Raw genomic sequence first — 20,045 nt, 5'->3', positions numbered from 1 at the left:
AACATAAACAAATATCAAACAAATATGATCTTGTTTCTTAGTTCCTGTTAGTACACGTGCCGCTGCATGCTGAATTAGCTGGAGAGTTTTTAAAGACTTATTAGAGCTACCTGATAATAGGGAGTTACAGTAATCCAGCCTAGAGGTAACAAAAGCGTGGACCAATTTTTCTGCATCTGTTCGGGACAGGATAGGCCTCATTTTCGCAATATTACGCAGATGAAAAAATGCAGTCTGTGAGATTTGTTTTAAATGAGAATTAAAAGACAAATCTTGGTCAAATATCACTCAGAGGATTCTAACGGCCAGGCTCCACCAGGCACGTCAGCAGCGCGACACGTCTGCAGCGCAAGTCCTGTAGCAGCTCACCCCCCTGTTAATCAATTACAGCAGCTCCACCGGCAACGGGAGTGGTGCGACAACTCTCTATTTTACGCGGCTCTTCTATTTTTGTCACACTACGCTCCCCTACACGACCCTCCAGCAGATAAAAACTACATGAAATAGTGTGCTAAACGAGCAAAATGTGTTTTTAAATGAATAAACCATTATCAGAGGTGATATGTGATTTTTTTTTTTTTCATGCATTTACCTATGTTTATCCGTGATCCTACCGTTTAAACTATGGATTTTAATACAGTTGAAACTGTTTATTGTATATTGTATTGTAAATATATGTAATAACTTCGGTGGAAAATGCTTTAACTTAACCATTTCATGCAGCCTACATGCAGCCTCTCGGCTTAGCAAACGTTAAACAACCCTGCTGGCTTCTCTTTGTGTCGCTTCTGTACGCCGTCAATGGAGCCCAAATGAATACGCCGCGACGCTACGCTGACTTGACGCTTACGTTTGCAGCCGGTGGAGCCCGGCCATTACGGTAGTGCTAGAAGCCAGAGCAATGCCATCTAGAGAAACTATGTCATCAGATAAAGAGTCTCTGAGTTGTTTGGGGCCAAGAACAATAACTTCAGTTTTGTCTGAATTTAACATCAGGAAATTGGTGCTCATCCAGGTTTTTATGTCTTTAAGGCAATTATGAAGTTTAGTTAATTGATTAGTTTCTTCCGGCTTCATCGATAAATACAACTGTGTATGATCCGCATAACAGTGGAAATTTACAGAGTGATTTCTAATGATGTTACCTAAAGGAAGCATATTTAGAGTGAATAGGATTGGTCCGAGCACAGAACCTTGTGGAACTCCAAAACAAACTTTAGTACGTAAGGATGATTCATCGTGAACATGAACAAACTGAAAACAATCAGATATAAGATTTAAACCAGCTTAGTGCAGAACCTTTTAAGCCAATTATATGTTCCAGTCTCTGTAGCAGAATCTGTTGGTCAACTGTGTCCAGAGTTGGGTATAACGCATTACAAAGTAACGCGTTAGAGTACTTTGATTACTTTTTGCAGTAACGAGTAACCTAACGCGTTAGTTTGCTGTTTGAGTAATCAAATACTTAAGTACATTTTCAAACAAGACATCAGTTACTTCCGTTACTTTTAGAACGCTGGTCCTTAAGCTCCGAAACAGCAACGGCTGTCGTTTGGTTCTAATAACGGAGATAATGTTAAACCTATCAGTCTGAAAGAAGCCACGGAGCTTGTGGCTCACTATGTGGTCGGAGAAATGCTGCCGTTGTCTACGGTGGAGTCTAAATAGAGTAGGACTCGCATTAAGACTCAGGACTTGCATTATGCCTGGTATGCGCTACACGCTGGTACTCACCAATTATCCCCGGTCGTCTTTCACGGCTTGTGTGATGTCATCGGGTTATTCTTGTCCTATTTTTATTACTTTCACTATTATTTGAGTCACTGCCAGAACTGTGTCTGTTCATGTGCCAGCCGACATGTTGTTGTAGTCACCTAAAAGCGTCAGCAGATGGCAGGAGCTACATTTGAAGTGCCATACGTAAACTATCAAGCTACTGTATCTTCCACAGGAAGTTCTGACAAATGTTTCAGAATAAAAGCCTATTTAGAAAATGGAGGGATTCTCTCAGCCGAGGTTATAAGGGGCTTTTAATTTGAAACAAGTGTTGAGTTTGAAATGACGGTGCGATATGTTAACTTTATAAAGACAACGGAGCGGGAAAAAAGTAAATATATAAACACACAGAGGGATTAATAAATAACGGACCGTCTATAATGTCGTTTGTTTCAAATGAAGCTGGGAGCCTCTGCAGTTGTGGTGAGTAAAAGCCCTGCCGCTATTTGTTAATGTTATTACTTTATGTCCGACCGTGAGGATGTACCATTGTTTGCTAGCTTGATGCTAATGACGGTAACATTAACGGGTTGACAAAGTACCTCTGCTGTTTCACACCATCATTTCCCCCTTTTACTCTGTGTGGTAACATCCCTAGAGGAAATATTAAAAATGCTGGGGTGTTGTTGTCATACAGTTGTCTACGGCAGCAGATCGTTCTGTGTTTCTACTGGTCAAAGTGATGGCTGTGATGGGAGAATTGGATCTCAGTGAAGGGCAAGTGGTCCATCACTTCAATTTTGGAGACAAAAAAATGTAGGCTTAGTGCCCTGTGGTCCATTGCCCAATAGGAAATGTAGAATACTCAAAAGTACTTTAAAAGTGCTTGAGTTACTTTTCTCAGGGAGTAACGTTGGAAGTACTTTTAAAGTAATTGAGTTACTTTACTCAGGGAGTAACGCAGTAAAGTAACTGGTTACTTTTTTTAAAAAAGTAACGCAGTAACGTACTTTGATTACTTTTAAAGTAACCCTTACCCAACACTGATTGTGTCAAATGCCAGTAAGATCTAATAAAACACGGGGAAAAACGGTTAGAAACATGAACAGGCTGGTGGTGAAACGTGTGTGTGTGTGTGTGTGTCTGTGTGTCTGTGTGTCTGTGTGTGATTTCAGAGGTGAAGGACTACCAGCGAGACATTCTTCCTCCTGTGACCGCTCAGCCTTCCCATCATGCCACAGTGGTGGCATCCATACTGGAGCAGCACACAGCTGAGCTGAGTGCTGCTCAGGTGTGGGACAACGAGTGGAACAGTCAGGGACTTTTGTCTCGCCTAACACCGCAGGCAAGCCATCACACTCACTACAATCACATATACATTGTTGGTAAATTCAGTGTGTTCTGAATTCGTCTACTAAATGATTCTATCTATCTATCTATCTATCTATCTATGCAGTATGTATTTATCCATAAATGCCATCAATCTATAATAATGCAGTATGTATATAAAATACGTCCCCCAGCAAGGGACATATAGCACTTTTAATTATACAATTCCTACCGATACTGCTTATCATTGCTTAATTTTTATGTATGTAAGTGCACTTTAAATTAACATTCTGCTACAGCGTTGTTTAGAATTTAATTTCAATTTTCAATTTTCTTTATAAAGCCCCAAATCACAATTAGTCTGAGAGTGCTTTACAGTATACAACATCCCTCTGTCCTTGGTCCCTCACAGCAAATAAGGAAAAATTTGTGTGGTGCATTTCTCAATCTGTATGTGATGCAGATAGGGCTGGGCAGTATATCAATTTTTTCCAATATATCGGTATATTTTCAAGCAAGATATAGATTTAGACAAAACTGTTTATATCGATATAGGGTTAAGTTGTGCCACACAATGCATACCAGTGTGCATCTCTCTTCTCTCACACTCTCCTCACAGCTCTGCCACACTCACTCACTCAGTTATAGTTTCTCCAACACCCAGAGAGACACAGAGCTGCTCCTCTGTTTAATCTGTCCGTTAATTAGTCTACAGTGCGACATCCGTCTTTATGTTGCACAAGCTACGCTAAATCAGTGTGTGAGATGAATAAAGTTACCGCAGTAGCAATACTGTGGGCCTTTTCCGTGGTAACTTTTAACTGCGTCCTGTCAAGTCATGCTGGGCCAATTTGTGTTTCTGTTATCGGTTTAGAGGCCCAGTGCCATGCCAAGCTGTGCACCTACTCCTTCTCTGGAGTAGGTCCAAAAGCTGAGTTACCTGCTGGGGTTGGGTGATAATACGATAATAAGGTATCCTGCGGTATCTAAAAATAGCAGCGGTATCAGTTTCATTACTGTCATAAAAAAACAAAAATCTGCCGTGCATATAGGCCTTTAGGGGCCTGATATAATATTAAATATAATGTATTTAATGCCTAAATAATGAGTGTTTGTCCAGCACCTATGTAGCCTATGTGTGGTTGAGTTTTCAATTATCAAATACTCTTACAATTTAAAAGTAATAGTAGGCTATAATGTTTCTCTTATAACTGCCCTTAACTGTTGTCGGGAGACATTTGATAAAGTTTTTGGATGTGACGTCGTTGCGTGACAGCTTGGACGTGAGAAAGAGAAGAAAAGATGGCCGAGCATAAAGCGAGTTGGTCCCAAAACTTCTGCAAGCAGCAGCAGCAGGTCCAGTGGCCATCAGAGTGGAGGAGGGAGAAGCGCAACCCGAAACACCCAGCATCGCGGTCAATCCACTATGTGCCCTGCTCCAGCCGGAATGCCATTTCAAACTGAAAAGCCTGGATTTTTTTTTTTTTTTTTTAAACTGTTTTTCACTAAAGGGAATGTTCACTAAATAATATGTTAATCCTCTCTTTGTTGTAATAAAAATATTATTTTCTAACAAAATGTCAGATAAAGTGATTCTAGTATGTTTTAGTGGCAGTGTCAAGAGTTTAAAGCATGTTTTGATGATAATGGGGGTAATACACCAATCAGCCAAAAAAAACATTGGTGGGTGAAATGAGTAACATTGATCATCTTGTTACAGTGCAATGTTCTGCTGGGAAACCTTGGGTCCTGACATTCATGTGGATGCTACTTGAGGTACTCCACCCACCCGAACACCGTTGCAGACAAAATAAACCCCCTCATGGCAACGGCACTTATTGATGGCAGTGGCCCCCCAGCAAGACAATGCACCATGCCACGTCACAAAAACTGCTCAGGCATGCCCGAGGAATGGGACAAAGAGCTCAAGGTGTTGACCTGACCTCCAAATACCCCAGATCCCAGCCTGATCGAACATTTGAGGGACGTGCTGGTACCCCAGAGTTACCCCCGATCCATGGTGGGTGCTCCTTGGACCGGACTTGGCTCTGACCTGTTAAGGCATGGACACAGGACCTCTGGAGGGTGTCCCTTGGTGTCTTGCACCAGGGTGTTAGCTTTAGATCTTTTGAGTCCTGTGGGTTGTGAGGTGGGGTAGCAGCATGTCCCACAGTTGTTTGATCAGACGAGGATCTGAGGAATTTTTAGCAAGTTGATGCCTTGAGCTCTTTGTCATGTTCTTTGGGTCGCTCCTCAGCAGTTTTGTGGTGTGGCATGGCGCATTGTCCTGCTGGGAGGCCACAGCTACTGGAGAGTGCTGTTGCCATAATGGGGGTTGCCTGGTCTGCATTAGTGTTTAAGTGGGTGAAGCATGTCAGGTGGCATCCACACGAATGTCAGAATCCAAGATTGCCCAACAGAACATTGCATTGTAACAAGATGATCAGTGTTGTTCACTTCACCTGTCAGTTGTTCTAATGTTTGGCTGATCGGTGTAAAGTGCAATTTATTTGGCCAGGATGATATGAAATTTTCACATCATCCCATGCCTATTACCTTTTCATACATCAAAGATAGTGGTGTTTGCCACATTTTGTTGGCACGCCAGATCCTCTGTACCTGTTCAGGAAAGGCTGTAAGCGTGCTTATTATAAACCATCCCGTGATAAGTTTGTTTGTCTGTTTTTGAACAGGAATATCGCTCCAGGAAACTGACCCGGCTGCGTAAACGTGTCGAGGAGCAGCTGCGTTGTGCTGCAGTGCCCTTTCCTGAAAGTGCCTTTGGTGGTCCTTGCTTCACCTCTGACCTGTCTGAGTTACTGCAAACCTTTAGAGGTTTCGCCCCCTCCGAGCACATCCTGACCAAGGGCACCCACTTCGCCCACACACAGAAGTTCACCTTCACACAGGTGAGGAGCATGCCATGAGCAGAACTCAAAAACACAGCGTGGTTTTAGTGCATGTTCTCTAACTAACTGTGTGTCTGTGTGTCTGTGTCTGTGTTTGTGTGCGCGCACGCGTGCCAGCAGGCAGCAGCAGGAACCAGCCCTGTCCCCTCTGGCCGTCAGTCAGAGAGTGATATCCAGCTCCGTCAGCAGGAGGAGCAGCTTTCTCTCCAGCAGCAGTTCCAGCAGTTGTGCAGTAATGTTGACCAGATAACAGCAGACATGAAGCACATGAGTGTCACTAATGCACAAGTAAGGAGCATACATATACAAAAGTTACTCTCCATGACCTGAGAAATCTAGTCACTGAAGTGTCTAACAGACAAACAGAATGACAGCTGACTCATGAGAACAGTCAAATGAAGGTCATCACTGCCCTGCATTTGTATAAACTACAGGCATTTTTGGACCAAACACTTCCAGGGACTCGAGAGGAACTGACAACTGAATAGCTTCACTGAGAAATACATACCTTTAAGGGTTTTTTTTCTGTTTGCATTCTCTCCACCAGTAGGAATGCTGATGTGCTGTAAGAGAATCTTATATTTTCAGGGCTTCGTTACAGCATGATATCCAAATGAGTGTGGTAGAATGTGCAACAGAAATGGACAATTGAACTGCGTTTGAATGATTAGCTTGTGTTAGCTTGACCACCAGCTATCGGACACAGAGAGAAAACAGCATGCCATGTGCGTTTTGTGCAACAGGTGGATGCGGTAGTCTACCGATAGGGTAGAGAGAGAGCTAAGTAGCGTTGAAGTAGAGTAGAGCAGGGCAGAGAGATGGAAGCAAAATATATTAAACCCGGTGTTAATACAGCAGAACTGGAGAGAGGGGTGAAAAATAAATGGAGGTGGGCATGGCTTGAGGAGGAGGGTGCTGAGGGCAAACCATTTAATACATGGTGCAAGAAGCTGAACGAGCCAGGTGCAGCATTTTGCGTCGCTTGTTCGAAGAAGTTGATGTATGGAAGCAGTGGCAAAAAGGTTTTCCTTCGTCACGAAACTGACCCAAATCCTTTGTAAGGTTTCAGGCTCAGGAAAATTTTTCACTTTAAGCCCTGTATTTTGTTTTGATGAGTCAAAATCATGTTTTATTTCCCATCACATATATGCTTAGTAAAGTGTTGGTGTCAGTCCATTTGTGCATCATGTTCATCTGGTCACATCTCTCACCTGCGTCCAGGAACCCTGTCATTCCCTCTTCCTCTTCTTGCCGTTCTTGTACTCATATTACTAAGGTTACATCCAGTAACTAGTGTTTTTTTTCTGTGGCGGCCCGCTCTGTCTCACACGGGCGTCACAGAGCTGTATCACATGTCTCCTACTGCAGTAATTTCATTCATTTAATTTAATTCATGCTGACTGATTTCTACATAGTATATACAACATATATGTGCTGCGAGGGTCATAAGGACAGAGGGATGTCGTATGCTGTAAAGCCCTGTGAGGCAAATTGTGATTTGTGATGTTGGGCTTTATAAATAAAATTGAAATTGAAATATGTCACACTGTGCAGCCCTGCACCTGATGACAAAAAGTGTCATCAGGTGCCAACACGTTTCTTGTTTGTTTGGGTTTGGTTTTCACATGTGTCTGGATGGCTGCAAAAAGGGAGCCCAGTATCAGACCTGCGTGTAGAAACATCCTTTGAAGTTAACACTGATGTATTTGAATTAATATGGATTAGATAAGCTTCTACGGCAGCGGTCACACTGACTAAAACGAGCAAAATGAACACATATAAATGATAGTTGTTTGACATGTGTGATGTGTTTTTGGTGCAGGTGCTGGATGAGCTGAAGCAGAGAGAGCTGGGGAACTCTGAAAAACAGGAGAAGATGCAAGTGAAGAAGAAAACAGTTGACCTGTTGCCAGATGCAGACGACAACCTGCTGAAGCTTCAGGTAGGAGGGCTGAGTGAGATCTCTGCTAACAGCTGGCCTGAGATCTGTCATCAAACCCAGCAGAGCACTTGGCTTTAGTGGAAACCTGCTGTTTTTCTTCCTCTAGGCTCTGGTGGAGGCCAGTGCCAAGCGGGTGGTGAACCTGGCCTCTCAGTGGGAGAAACACCGCGCTCCACTCATCAATGAGCACCGCAGACTCAAAGAGATCTGCAGCAACCAGGATGTAAGTGGCACTTTACAACAGGCTTGTCACTTCATTTGCATCACCCAGGTCTGGATGAACCCATCATAATTCCACACTAAGGAAAGTAAACCATTCTGGGTTGTTTGTATTTCCTCACACCAATCACTGTGGTCTTGGTTGGTGCTAAGCCCAGGATGCAATTATGATGCCCTTACAAAATAGTGTCAGGAGGGAGTTTGTTTTCATGGTGAGGCGAGTCTTGGCTTCAAAATGACTAAATTCCTGCAAAAGACAATGTCATCCAAAACATTAAAATACATTTTAGTATGTCGGTTGTTGCTCTGAAGTTGTTGTTATTGTTTCATACACAGCAGCAGAACAAAGTGGGGAGGTAGGTCTGGCTCTGCAAGGATTTTAAAAACGATAACACGCAGATAGCGGAAGGGGAGGAGAATTCCATCTAAAATAGCTGGCCAGTGGAGGCTCATAACCACAGTTGACATCCAGTGAGTCAGACTACTTCATTTGTTACAGTAAAACCACAATTTGATTCTGTTCACTTGTCTCCATTTTCCACAGCTGGAGTCATCCAGAAAGCTTTCTGAAATCAAGTCCCTGCATGACAAAATCCGTGTGTCTACAGAGGAGGCCAAGAAGAAGGAAGAAATCTACAAACAACTGGTACTGGACTGATTTTACATTGCTTCTGAAAACTAGCAGAGAACTTACAGCTCATCTTTACAAGTTTTTCTGTTGGAAGTATCATGTTGACACATTTGTTTGAAACTTTATTTCTGTGTACAGCAGGTTGTCTTTTGACTCTTGCTGAATTCACTACATATGTGTTTGACTGTTTGTATTGCAACTGTTCTCTTCCAACGTAGGTAACAGAGTTAGAAAGTCTTCCTCAGGATGTGTCTCGGTCAGCATACACTCAGAGGATTCTAGAAATCGTCAGCAACATCAAGAAACAGAAGGAGGAAATTACAAAGGTACATTAAAAGCACATTACAAGACATCACTGGAAGTAACTAATACACAAAGCAAGCAACTACATGGCTAGATTTAATATTTTCCAACCTAGACCCCATTTTCCCATGTTTTTGTGTTGAAGTGACAGATGGGAACAACAGCTTTTGAATTTGGTCCAGTATTAAGCAAGATCACTGCAGCCAGCAGTGGAAGTTCTCTAACAACATTATGGAAAGGATTCTAGAGGGGTCGACCTTTTTGGTATAGCGTAAGGCGTAAGAAGCTGGTTCATTTCATTTTACAAAAACCATGAGCACCAGAGAAGACGGTTATTCATTCAGATTTACCTGCATGACATGGTGACTCTTTACCTCCAAAGATGTCATTAAGTCCACTGTGTTCATTCCTTGATTATTCTCCAAGTTATTCATATTTCTTTAGTCCATAAGGGTCCACTGATCAAAAGAATCAAAAGGGTTTTTCATAAAACGTAATTCAACATATAACAATTGTTTTAACAGGATAAAATCTTGCTGTGTCAGTATGCCGGGTGCTGTGAAACAAGTATGATAACATCAATCAATCAATCAATCAATTTTATTTATAAAGCCCAATATCACAAATCACAATTTGCCTCACAGGGCTTTACAGCATAAGACATCCCTCTGTCCTTATAACCCTCGCAGCGGATAAGGAAAAACTCCCCAAAAAAAACCCTTTAATGGGGAAAAAAAACGGTAGAAACCTCAGGAAGAGCAACTGAGGAGGGATCCCTCTTCCAGGACGGACAGACGTGCAATAGATGTCATACAGAACATATATACATATATACATATATAACACATAACTGACATATTATCTGAAGTCTAATTTGTATACAGTATTCATACTCATTCAAATGAACAATTTGATTGTATTTCCCATCTTTGCTGTGAAACAGTTTTGTGTAAAAGGAATTAAAGGCCTGTCCCATATAGATGCCTGTCCCAAATACAGACCTGTTGAGTTCAGTGATGTAAGCAAATAATAGCCCAGGCTACTAATTGAAGATTTACGGTACCTGATAAAAAATAATTCAAGTCCTTTCAAGTGTAAGTCAAGTCTCAAGACATCAATGCCAGTAGTTCGGAGAACAAATCAAAAATTTTGCTAGAGTTTGGCCCGATTGACATACTGCTGTGATGTGCTATGGCCTATTCAAGTGCTAGAATTTGTTATTTACGTGACAACGCCTGAATGCAACACAGGCTCCGCTCCAAATGAGTTTGGTGTACAGTGCCGTGCTGTGCGAGTAGCATGTTTGATTGTGCGTAACAGCAGTCTTTTAACTATGTCAGGTAACAAACTGCGTGTGTGTGTGTGTGTGTGCGCACGCATCAGGGCGGAACTCAACCGTCTGGGGGTGGGGGGGGGTGGCCGAAGGCAGCCGCATGGACAGTGCTTCAGAAATGTTTTCCCCTTCTAAAAGGACAAAGTCTGAAGTCTGGACGTATTTTGGATTTTATAAGGATGCTGAGGGGAAATTAATTGAAGATAGTAACCCTGTCTGTAGAAAATGCAGAAAAAAAAGTCTCCGCGAAGGGAGACACTTCAAATTTGACGAGCCATCTCCGTGACCACCACCCACAACTACACAGGGAATGTACCCATGCCTGGTACACACTACACGACTTTTCTGCCCATTCTGAAAGTCACTATGTTACTTACACGATTGTGGAGTCATAAAATCGTGCTATGACTTGGCCCACAGACATGAAACTACACGATGGTCCACACCAATTATCCCCGGTCATCTTTCATGATGTGTGTGATGTCATCGGGTTTTTTTGTCCTATTTTTATTACTTTTACTATTATTTGAGTCACTGTGTCTGTTCATGTGCCAGCCGAAATGTTGTTGTAGTCACCTAAAAAGCGCCAGCAGACAGCAGGAGCTACATTTGACGTACCGTACGCAAACATACAAGTTACTGAATCCTCCATAACAAGTACCTGCAAATGTTTCACAATAAAAGCCTTTTTTGAAAATGGAGGGATTCTCTCAGCCGAGGTTATAAGGGGCTTTTAATTTGAAACAAATTCAGGAAGTGTTGAGTTTGAAATGACGGTGTGATGCATTAACTTTCTGAAGCCAACGGGAGTGGATAAAAAGTAAAAATACACTGCTCAAAAAAATAAAGGGAACACTTAAACAACACAATGTAACTCCAAGTCAATCACACTTCTGTGAAATCAAACTGTCCACTTAAGAAGCAACACTGATTGACAATCAATTTCACATGCTGTTGTGCAAATGGAATAGACAACAGGTGGAAATTATAGACAATTAGCAAGACACCCCCAATAAAGGAGTGGTTCTGCAGGTGGTGACCACAGACCACTTCTCAGTTCCTATGCTTTCTGGCTGATGTTTTGGTCACTTTTGAATGCTGGCGGTGCTTTCACTCTAGTGGTAGCATGAGACGGAGTCTACAACCCACACAAGTGGCTCAGGTAGTGCAGCTCATCCAGGATGGCACATCAATGCGAGCTGTGGCAAGAAGGTTTGCTGTGTCTGTCAGCGTAGTGTCCAGAGCATGGAGGCGCTACCAGGAGACAGGCCAGTACATCAGGAGACGTGGAGGAGGCCGTAGAAGGGCAACAACCCAGCAGCAGGACCGCTACCTCCGCCTTTGTGCAAGGAGGAACAGGAGGAGCACTGCCAGAGCCCTGCAAAATGACCTCCAGCAGGCCACAAATGTGCATGTGTCTGCTAAAACGGTCAGAAACAGACTCCATGAGGGTGGTATGAGGGCCCGACGTCCACAGGTGGAGGTTGTGCTTACAGCCCAACACCGTGCAGGACGTTTGGCATTTGCCAGAGAACACCAAGATTGGCAAATTCGCCACTGGCGCCCTGTGCTCTTCACAGATGAAAGCAGGTTCACACTGAGCACATGTGACAGATGTGACAGAGTCTGGAGACGCCGCGGAGAACGTTCTGCTGCCTGCAACATCCTCCAGCATGACCGGTTTGGCAGTGGGTCAGTAATGGTATGGGGTGGCATTTCTTTGGGGCGCCGCACAGCCCTCCATGTGCTCACCAGAGATAGCCTGACTGCCATTAGGTACAGAGATGAGATCCTCAGACCCATTGTGAGACCATATGCTGGTGCGGTTGGCCCTGGGTTCCTCCTAATGCAAGACAATGCTAGACCTCATGTGGCTGGAGTGTGTCAGCACTTCCTGCAAGACGAAGGCATTGATGCTATGGACTGGCCCGCCCGTTCCCCAGACCTGAATCCAATTGAGCACATCTGGGACATCATGTCTCGCTCCATCCACCAACGCCACGTTGCACCACAGACTGTCCAGGAGTTGGCGGATGCTTTAGTCCAGGTCTGGGAGGAGATCCCTCAGGAGACCATCCGCCACCTCATCAGGAGCATGCCCAGGCGTTGTAGGGAGGTCATACAGGCACGTGGAGGCCACACACACTACTGAGCCTCATTTTGACTTGTTTTAAGGACATTACATCAAAGTTGGATCAGCCTGTAGTGTGTTTTTCCACTTTAATTTTGAGTGTGACTCCAAATCCAGACCTCCATGGGTTAATAAATTTGATTTCCATTGATAATTTTTGTGTGATTTTGTTGTCAGCACATTCAACTATGTAAAGAACAAAGTATTTAATAAGAATTTTTCATTCATTCAGATCTGGGATGTGTTATTGTAGTGTTCCCTTTATTTTTTTGAGCAGTGTATAAAATCACAGAGGGATTAATAAAGTTGTGGTGAGTAAAAGCCCCACCACTATTTTTTAATTTTCTTACTTTATGTCTGTCTCCATTATGAAGAAATAACATTGTTTGCTAGCTTGACGCTAATGGCAGTACTCACCGGATTGATAAAGTGCCTCTGCTGTTTAACACCATCATTTCCCCCTTTTACTCTGTGTGGTAACATCCCTAGAGGAAATATCATAAAGGCTGGGGTGTTGTAGCCCTACAGTTGTCTATGGCAGCACATCGCTCTGTGTTCCTGTTGGTCAAAGTGACGGCTGTGATGGGAGTAATTGTGAACGACAAAAATAAAATCAAACATGCTAAACTTTCTGTTAGACAGAAAGTACATTATGCTCTTTATTTTATTTGTTTTTCGAAATAAAACTTCAGTGTGTATATAAGTACTGTTACACCCGCAAACGTAATAACAGCCCACAAACGTAATAAACCACAAATGTAATACAAATCTGCAGCTTTGAATGTAATAATCCCTCAAATGTAATAAATTTCCCACAAACGTAATAGCAGCTGCCTACTACAAACGTAACACACAATTTTTCGCAAATGTAATAACTATAACATTTGCAGGAAATTATTACATATGTGGGAAGGTGAAAATCTAACCTGTAATAACTTCCCACAAATGTAATATGAGACTGAATAATGATCTTTGTGGTTGTTGTTGTTTGTTTACTTATACACCTGCCAATAGTGATGTGTGTGTTGACAAGCAACCTGCAGGTCGGGTGGGGCGGGTCAGAAAGTGACAGAGCAGCGTTCTGAGTAAGTTAGAAATAACTTACAGAAACACACACATACACACACACACACTGGTCATTCCTTGTCAGTTCACAGAATTACTTTGTGGCAGCAAATATGTTGTTTAATTGGATTTATTTTATTTTCTTCTGCCTCTTGTTAATGCAGATTTAATGGGAAATTTATTACATTTGCGGAATTATTATTTTCAAAGCTGCAGATTTGTATTACGTTTGTGGTTTATTACGTTTGTGGGCTGTTATTACGTTTGCGGGTGTAACAAGTACTTTTTGAACATTTTGAGCACATTTCAACAATACCGCGATAATAATGATAACCGTGATAATTTTGGTCACAATAACCATGATATGAAATTTTCATACTGTTACATCTCTACTTCCTTGTGAGAAATTTGTCTTGAATAAAGGGAAAATTGGAAAACCAGACATTACAATACAAAAACATTAAAGCCACAGTGTGTAGGAATTTCTCCCGTCTAACGTTGAAATCATATATTGTATTCAAACGGATAGCGCACTCTTGCGCCTCACTGTTTCAAACGGGTATTGCAACAACGGTAGTCGCTGTGTACCAAAAAGCTATGATAACGTTGATGAAACCATGTCATCCGATACTTCATGGAGTATTCACTCAGGCTCCTACACAGACACACGGGACGCAAGTTGACAATCCCCCTCCTCACCATGCTGGCTGTGTTTACAACATAGGACTGTTGGGACAGGTGTAAATTGAAACAAACCAAACACGTCTTGTCCTTTGACAACTGACAAGTGGCTCAACCTCACACACCTCATCCCTCTCCTCGCAACACTGCGCCGCTAACAGCTGTTAGCGGCCAGCGCCGCTACTACCCTGGCACTACTGCAGCATAACAAAGGGAGCACGCTGTCACTTTACAATGGATTGGCATTCATGACCATACACACGTGTTTATGATCAAATCTGATTTTCCCGCGGCGTTCCTGAATCCGGAGTAGGTTTTTAGTAGACTAGGTTAGGAGTAGATTTGATCGTAAACACGTGTGTATGGTCATGAATGCCAATCCATCGTAAAGTGACAGCGCGCTCCCGGTAATCAGCAATTAGCATAAATCCCCGCCCATGAATAGCCAATGACCACCATATAAGGAGGTGTAGGTGCATCCTGTCCACCTGTCAGTCATGGCGTAAAGAAAGAAAGAGAGTGAAAGAAAAAATAATTTTTCCGAAGCTGAGATCGAAATAATTTTGGGTGAAGTGGACTTAAGAAAAAACATTTTATTTTCTTCAGTTAGTAGTGGTGTGACAGGCAAAGCGAAGACCTGAAGGGAGGTAACAGATGCTGTTGATGTTGTCTCCGTAGTACAGAGAACCATGTCAGAGGTAAAGCGCAAATGGTTTGATATGAAACTGGAAGCAAAGAAACGCATAAGCACACACACAAAAAAATACAGCAGCCACAGGAGGAGAAGGTTCACAGTCACAACTATCTGCTGCAGACGAGCGCATCGCTGGCATAATTGGGGAGACCTCTCTGTCAGGAATTATTCCTGATGGAGCCAGCGACATGCCTCCACTGGAGTCAACATCAAACCCAGACTGTAATGTGTTACAGCCTAATACATTCTGAAAATCATCATTGATAGCGTAGTGGTCACCAAACAAACAGAAGATTCATTTGTGGGGGTTTGAATGAAGTGGGAACGGGAAACCAGAGATGTTTTGTGTGTAATGGATAAACTCTAAATCAGTGATGGCTGTCGGAATGTAGAGCTATTTAACATTTATTTTAACAAATGATACAGATAACATATAGCCTACAGCAGTTTTGTATGCATCGTCTTCAAATTATTTGAATCTTAATAGCCTTAAGCTCTGTTTTATACAACGTAAATTAAACATTTTCAAATCAGATTTATTCATTCAAATGATCAAAAAGCCACACACAAAAAAAAAAAAAAAAAAACGCGTGTTGTCTCAAATAATTCTTTCAGCTGCTGCTGCGGAACCCAGGCACCGAGACCGAAGAGGCTGTGATCCGGCTGTCCTTACGGATATTTTTATTATCATCATTCAACATGTAGAGAGAACGTGTAATCTATTGAGTCGATTTACATAGATAATTCACAATCATGAATCTAATCTGGATCTTAAACCTGCTAATTGCCAACTAATTTAACTAAATGTGTTATATTTTTAATATTTTGTCATGTTTAGATTACGTGTTTCAAAGGCATCTGTGTATTGTGTACATAACGGAGCGCAGTACGAGTTAAAATTGTAATTTCCAATAGTGACAATCAATATTTATGTGCTTTACTAAATTTACACAAGCACTACGAGTGGTCAGGAGCAGGAGTAGATTTTGTTAGTAGCTACGAAAAGATCGGAGCTACTAAAATATTGATGAATGCGGACATGCACATAAATTTCCGTCTGCGAACAGTTTACACACAAATTCCTTCTGCTCACGTTTCATGAATGAGACCCAATGGGCCTCATTCACAAACAGTGCGTACGCACAAATCTTTGCTTAAACTGTGCGTACGATCGTTTGACGCACAAATCCGGGATTCATCAATATTTTCTTACCTGAATTTGTTCTTACTCTGCGAACAAATTTAGAACTGCCTCAGACCATGCGTACACACAAATGAGGAAGGCCGAACTGACTTAGAAAATGCAAACATACCTTTTAAGTACATGCAGAGTCTATAAAACCACATTCATGAAAAAGAGATTTAATTAACATTTTTTAAAATAATTAATTTACTAATATATTGGCCAAATGGATTAAATTACCATGAAATTGACACACGTTCACCCTCATCGTGACAATTAAAATATTAACAATAACATGAACAGAAAAACTATCACTCCATCAGCATGCAGATGATCCGTAATGCCGACTGCCATATCCTTAAGGCTGTGGCCCGTTGGCCAGGAGGCACCCACGACTCATTTATTTTGCAAAACAGTACAATGGGAATGCATTTGGAGGCAGGGGCTGTGAGAAGTGGATGGCTTGTTGGTGAGCATCTTTTGTTCTAGTCTTTTCAGTAAGTCTCTATTCCGTTAATGTTAAAATGTTATATTGTTTGGGTGACCGGGCATATGGCCTTAAAACATGGCTGATGACACCATATGCAAACCCTGAAACCCCTCAAGAGGTGTGCTATAATAACATACATGCCCACACACGCGCCGTAGAGCGCACTTTTGGCGTGCTTCAGGGCCGTTGGATGTGTTTGGATCAGATACGGCCGGTGGCAAACTACTTTATACCCCTGAGAAGGTGTGCAAGATCATCCTGGCATGCTGTGTCCTCCACAATCTTACAATGACCCATGGCATTCCTGTAAGACCCGGCGCCATCACTTCTAACAAACTGTGAAATTTACTACTTCTCTCCTCGCGTAACTGTTTCCTTCATTCATGAATCAACTCTAGGCAAGCGGTTTCCTTATATGGAGAAATGGGGGCGTGGTAGTATGCTGATTGCAGATCGCGGACACGCGCCTGTCAATTTAGAATGGTTCTGATTTACTAACATACGCACGGTGGTGAGAACAAAATTGGCCGGTACGCACGTGTCATGAATCTGACAGTGATTTTGCGCAAGTACTAATTTTTTGCAGAGAGTAAGAACATTTCTGCGCAGATATTAGTGAATGAGGCCCATTGTGTTTACACAGAGGGGTCCTTTACCTCGTCCCAAAGTTCATTAGTACATACTCAAAATCCAAAACTGTTGGATAAATCATATTGGCCTGCCTAATGGTGGACTGCTCAGAAAGACCCTGGGAGAAAGGATCTGAGATTTAGATTGAACTGTTAGGTTACCAAACCAGCTGGTGATGCAGCGTAAAATTGACTCCATTGTCGCTCTGTAAAAAAAATCAATGTAATATTCTTACAGATGGTCAAAGGTCAAGATCAGTGTGACCTCACAAAACTCAAGAATTTATATGTTAATTATAACAAAACTTCACACAAATGTCTAATATGATAAAATGATGAAGTGATGACATTTTATATCATAAGGTCATAGGTCAGCTTTAATGTGACATAACACTCTGCTATAACACTTTTCTGGCCATTATTCAACGTCACATCTCAGGAACAGAAGGGGAGACAATCAGATACTTAATTGGTGTCACTAATCTGGGTGTCCACCTTGAAATTATGCTGACTGTGTAGCTCTCCTATGCTGTTGGAATGACAATGTTTGTAAAGCATCCTTCTTTTCACAGACATGGATGTAAACTAAAAGAGAAACTTGACTGGTGCATGGAGGCATACAACTGCAGGATGATAATTCTAGTCTCTGGTCATGTAGCACCAATTTCAAATGTGTTTGCATCTTTTTACTGCATACACAGCCCAGTTTAATGAAAACACCATCTTTCCAGCAGTGAATTACTGGTTGTAAGTATGTGCTGTCTATTAACTGTAACATTCCCTCAGCAATACCATGTTTCCTTTTCTTGTAGATTTTGTCAGACACTAAGGAGCTCCAGAAAGAGATCAACAATCTGACGGGAAAACTGGACCGGACCTTTGCTGTGACTGATGAACTGGTCTTCAAGGTAGCAGAGTTTTTTGTCTTTTTTTTTGTTTTTAATCAATTTTCTTGTTACATTTACTTTTAACTGTTTGGCTGTGAAGGAACTTAATTACGCAACTATAACACTGAAACAACAGCTAGGTAAAGAACTCTGCTGCCTCATGTTTTTAGAAACATAATACTGATGCAAGTGTTCTCAGGATGCTAGGTTGCTGTTTGTTCCATCATGTTTGCATAGCCAGTGCAAATCCAAAGCAAATGAATTCACATGATTATTTCTTCAGCTGTTAAAATACCCATACATCATGTTAACTGCATGCAGAACATGAAAATCAGAGAGTGATACTGACTGAACCTAATGACAAACCCATGCTTAATACTTCCAAAGTATCTGAATATTTTGCTTCATCTTCACATGGTTAATTTAAGTTTACTTCATTGGAAAATATCAAAAATGTTTTTTTCGAACCAGTATGTGCTCTTTAATCCAGAGGTTTCTTGAAATTGTTGTTTTCAGTGTGTAAGTGTGTTTTTGGACAAACCACTTTTTCATGTAGTAATGATTTTTGTCATTTGAAGGATGCCAAAAAAGATGAATCCGTCCGCAAATCCTACAAGTACCTGGCTGCCCTGCATGAAGTATGTCAACATGTTTGTCTGACTTTGTTATATTTCATCACATCTGTTGCTGTTATCAGAGAACATGCTACATGTCATCTCTCCATCTTGGATTCTCTTATAGAACTGTAATCAGTTGATCCAAACCATCGAGGACACCGGTACAATCTTGAGAGAGATTCGAGATCTAGAGGAGCAGGTAGGATTTACAGTTTGACGGCTTCAAATATGGCTGTTGAATCATCACATCATGCACTCTAATACTTGTTTACTGTGTTACACGGGGTCAGATAAGAAGATCAATATCAGCGTGATTGTGTTTGTGTCCAGTACAGACAGAGCTGTAGCTTGTGGGTAGCCTAGCCTAGCATGAAGACTGGGACAGGCTCGAACCTTTTTACTTTCTGTTGAAAGCCATCTTGTTTTCATGTATCATGTGTATTTAACAAATACAGAAGCATAAGACATTGAGGCCCCGTTTATACGACAGCAATTTCAACTGAAAACGGTAAACTTTAGTAGCGTTTTGGTCGATCGTTTACACGACAGCGGCGTTTTGGGTGCCTGAAAACGCAGCGATTCGAAAACGGGTTCCAAAGTGCAACTTTTTGGAAACGGCAGCGTCTCCGTTGTCATGTAAACTTGCAATATGCAGTTCCTCTGAAAACGGAGACTTTTCGCACATGCGCATTACGGTTCCAGTCACTAGGCAAGCCGACCGTCAAGGCCACTGTGACCTTGCATCTGTCTCATTCTTGTGAATGCAATATCTCAAGAATGGCTTGAGGGAATTTTTCTCAAATTTGGCACAAACGTCCACTTAGACTCACCGATGAACTGAGTAGAACTTTGTGGTTGAAGGTCAAAAGTCAAGGTCAGTGTGACCTCACAAAACGTTTTAACATAAAAAAATTTAATTATGACACTTCACACAAATGTCTAATAAGATAAAATGATGAAGTGATGACATTTTACATCCAAAAGGTCAAAGGTCAGCTTTACTGTAACATGATAATGACCTGCAATAACACTTTTCTGGCCATTACTTAATGTCATAAGTCAGGATCAGAAGGGGAAATATTTTGTCAGATACTGAAATTGGTGACACTAATCTCGGTTGCCCACCTCACCTATGCTGATTGTATAGATCTTCTGTGCTGCTGAGGTTAAGATGTGTGTGAAACATCTATGTTTTCACAGACATGGATGTAAACTGTAAGAGAAACTTGACTGGTGGGTAGTGGCATACAACTGCAAGATGGTAATTCTAGTTTTTATTTAAATTT

General features: G+C 41.8%; 1 protein-coding gene across 3 annotated transcripts in view; it reads left to right on the top strand.

Annotated features, from left to right (window-relative positions):
* ccdc22 (CCC complex scaffolding subunit CCDC22) overlaps positions 1-20,045 on the top strand; it is an 87,896-nt gene that overhangs the window by 50,128 nt on the left and 17,723 nt on the right. For 2 of the 3 annotated variants that reach the window (XM_033630059.2, XM_033630061.2), the window contains exons 6-15: positions 2,892-3,061; positions 5,739-5,954; positions 6,072-6,242; positions 7,777-7,896; positions 8,003-8,119; positions 8,660-8,761; positions 8,965-9,072; positions 18,068-18,163; positions 18,721-18,780; positions 18,884-18,958. In XM_033630059.2, coding sequence (XP_033485950.1) covers positions 2,892-3,061; positions 5,739-5,954; positions 6,072-6,242; positions 7,777-7,896; positions 8,003-8,119; positions 8,660-8,761; positions 8,965-9,072; positions 18,068-18,163; positions 18,721-18,780; positions 18,884-18,958 — 1,235 coding nt within the window. The remainder of the gene's footprint in view (positions 1-2,891; positions 3,062-5,738; positions 5,955-6,071; positions 6,243-7,776; positions 7,897-8,002; positions 8,120-8,659; positions 8,762-8,964; positions 9,073-18,067; positions 18,164-18,720; positions 18,781-18,883; positions 18,959-20,045) is intronic. The other variant, XM_033630060.2, reaches the window with a different exon arrangement.

Source organism: Epinephelus lanceolatus, chromosome 8, assembly GCF_041903045.1.
Source record: "Epinephelus lanceolatus isolate andai-2023 chromosome 8, ASM4190304v1, whole genome shotgun sequence".
Classification (NCBI taxonomy): Eukaryota; Metazoa; Chordata; class Actinopteri; order Perciformes; family Serranidae; genus Epinephelus; species Epinephelus lanceolatus.
Note: the sequence above shows the minus strand (reverse complement) of the source record. Positions and strands in the feature narration are given on the sequence as shown.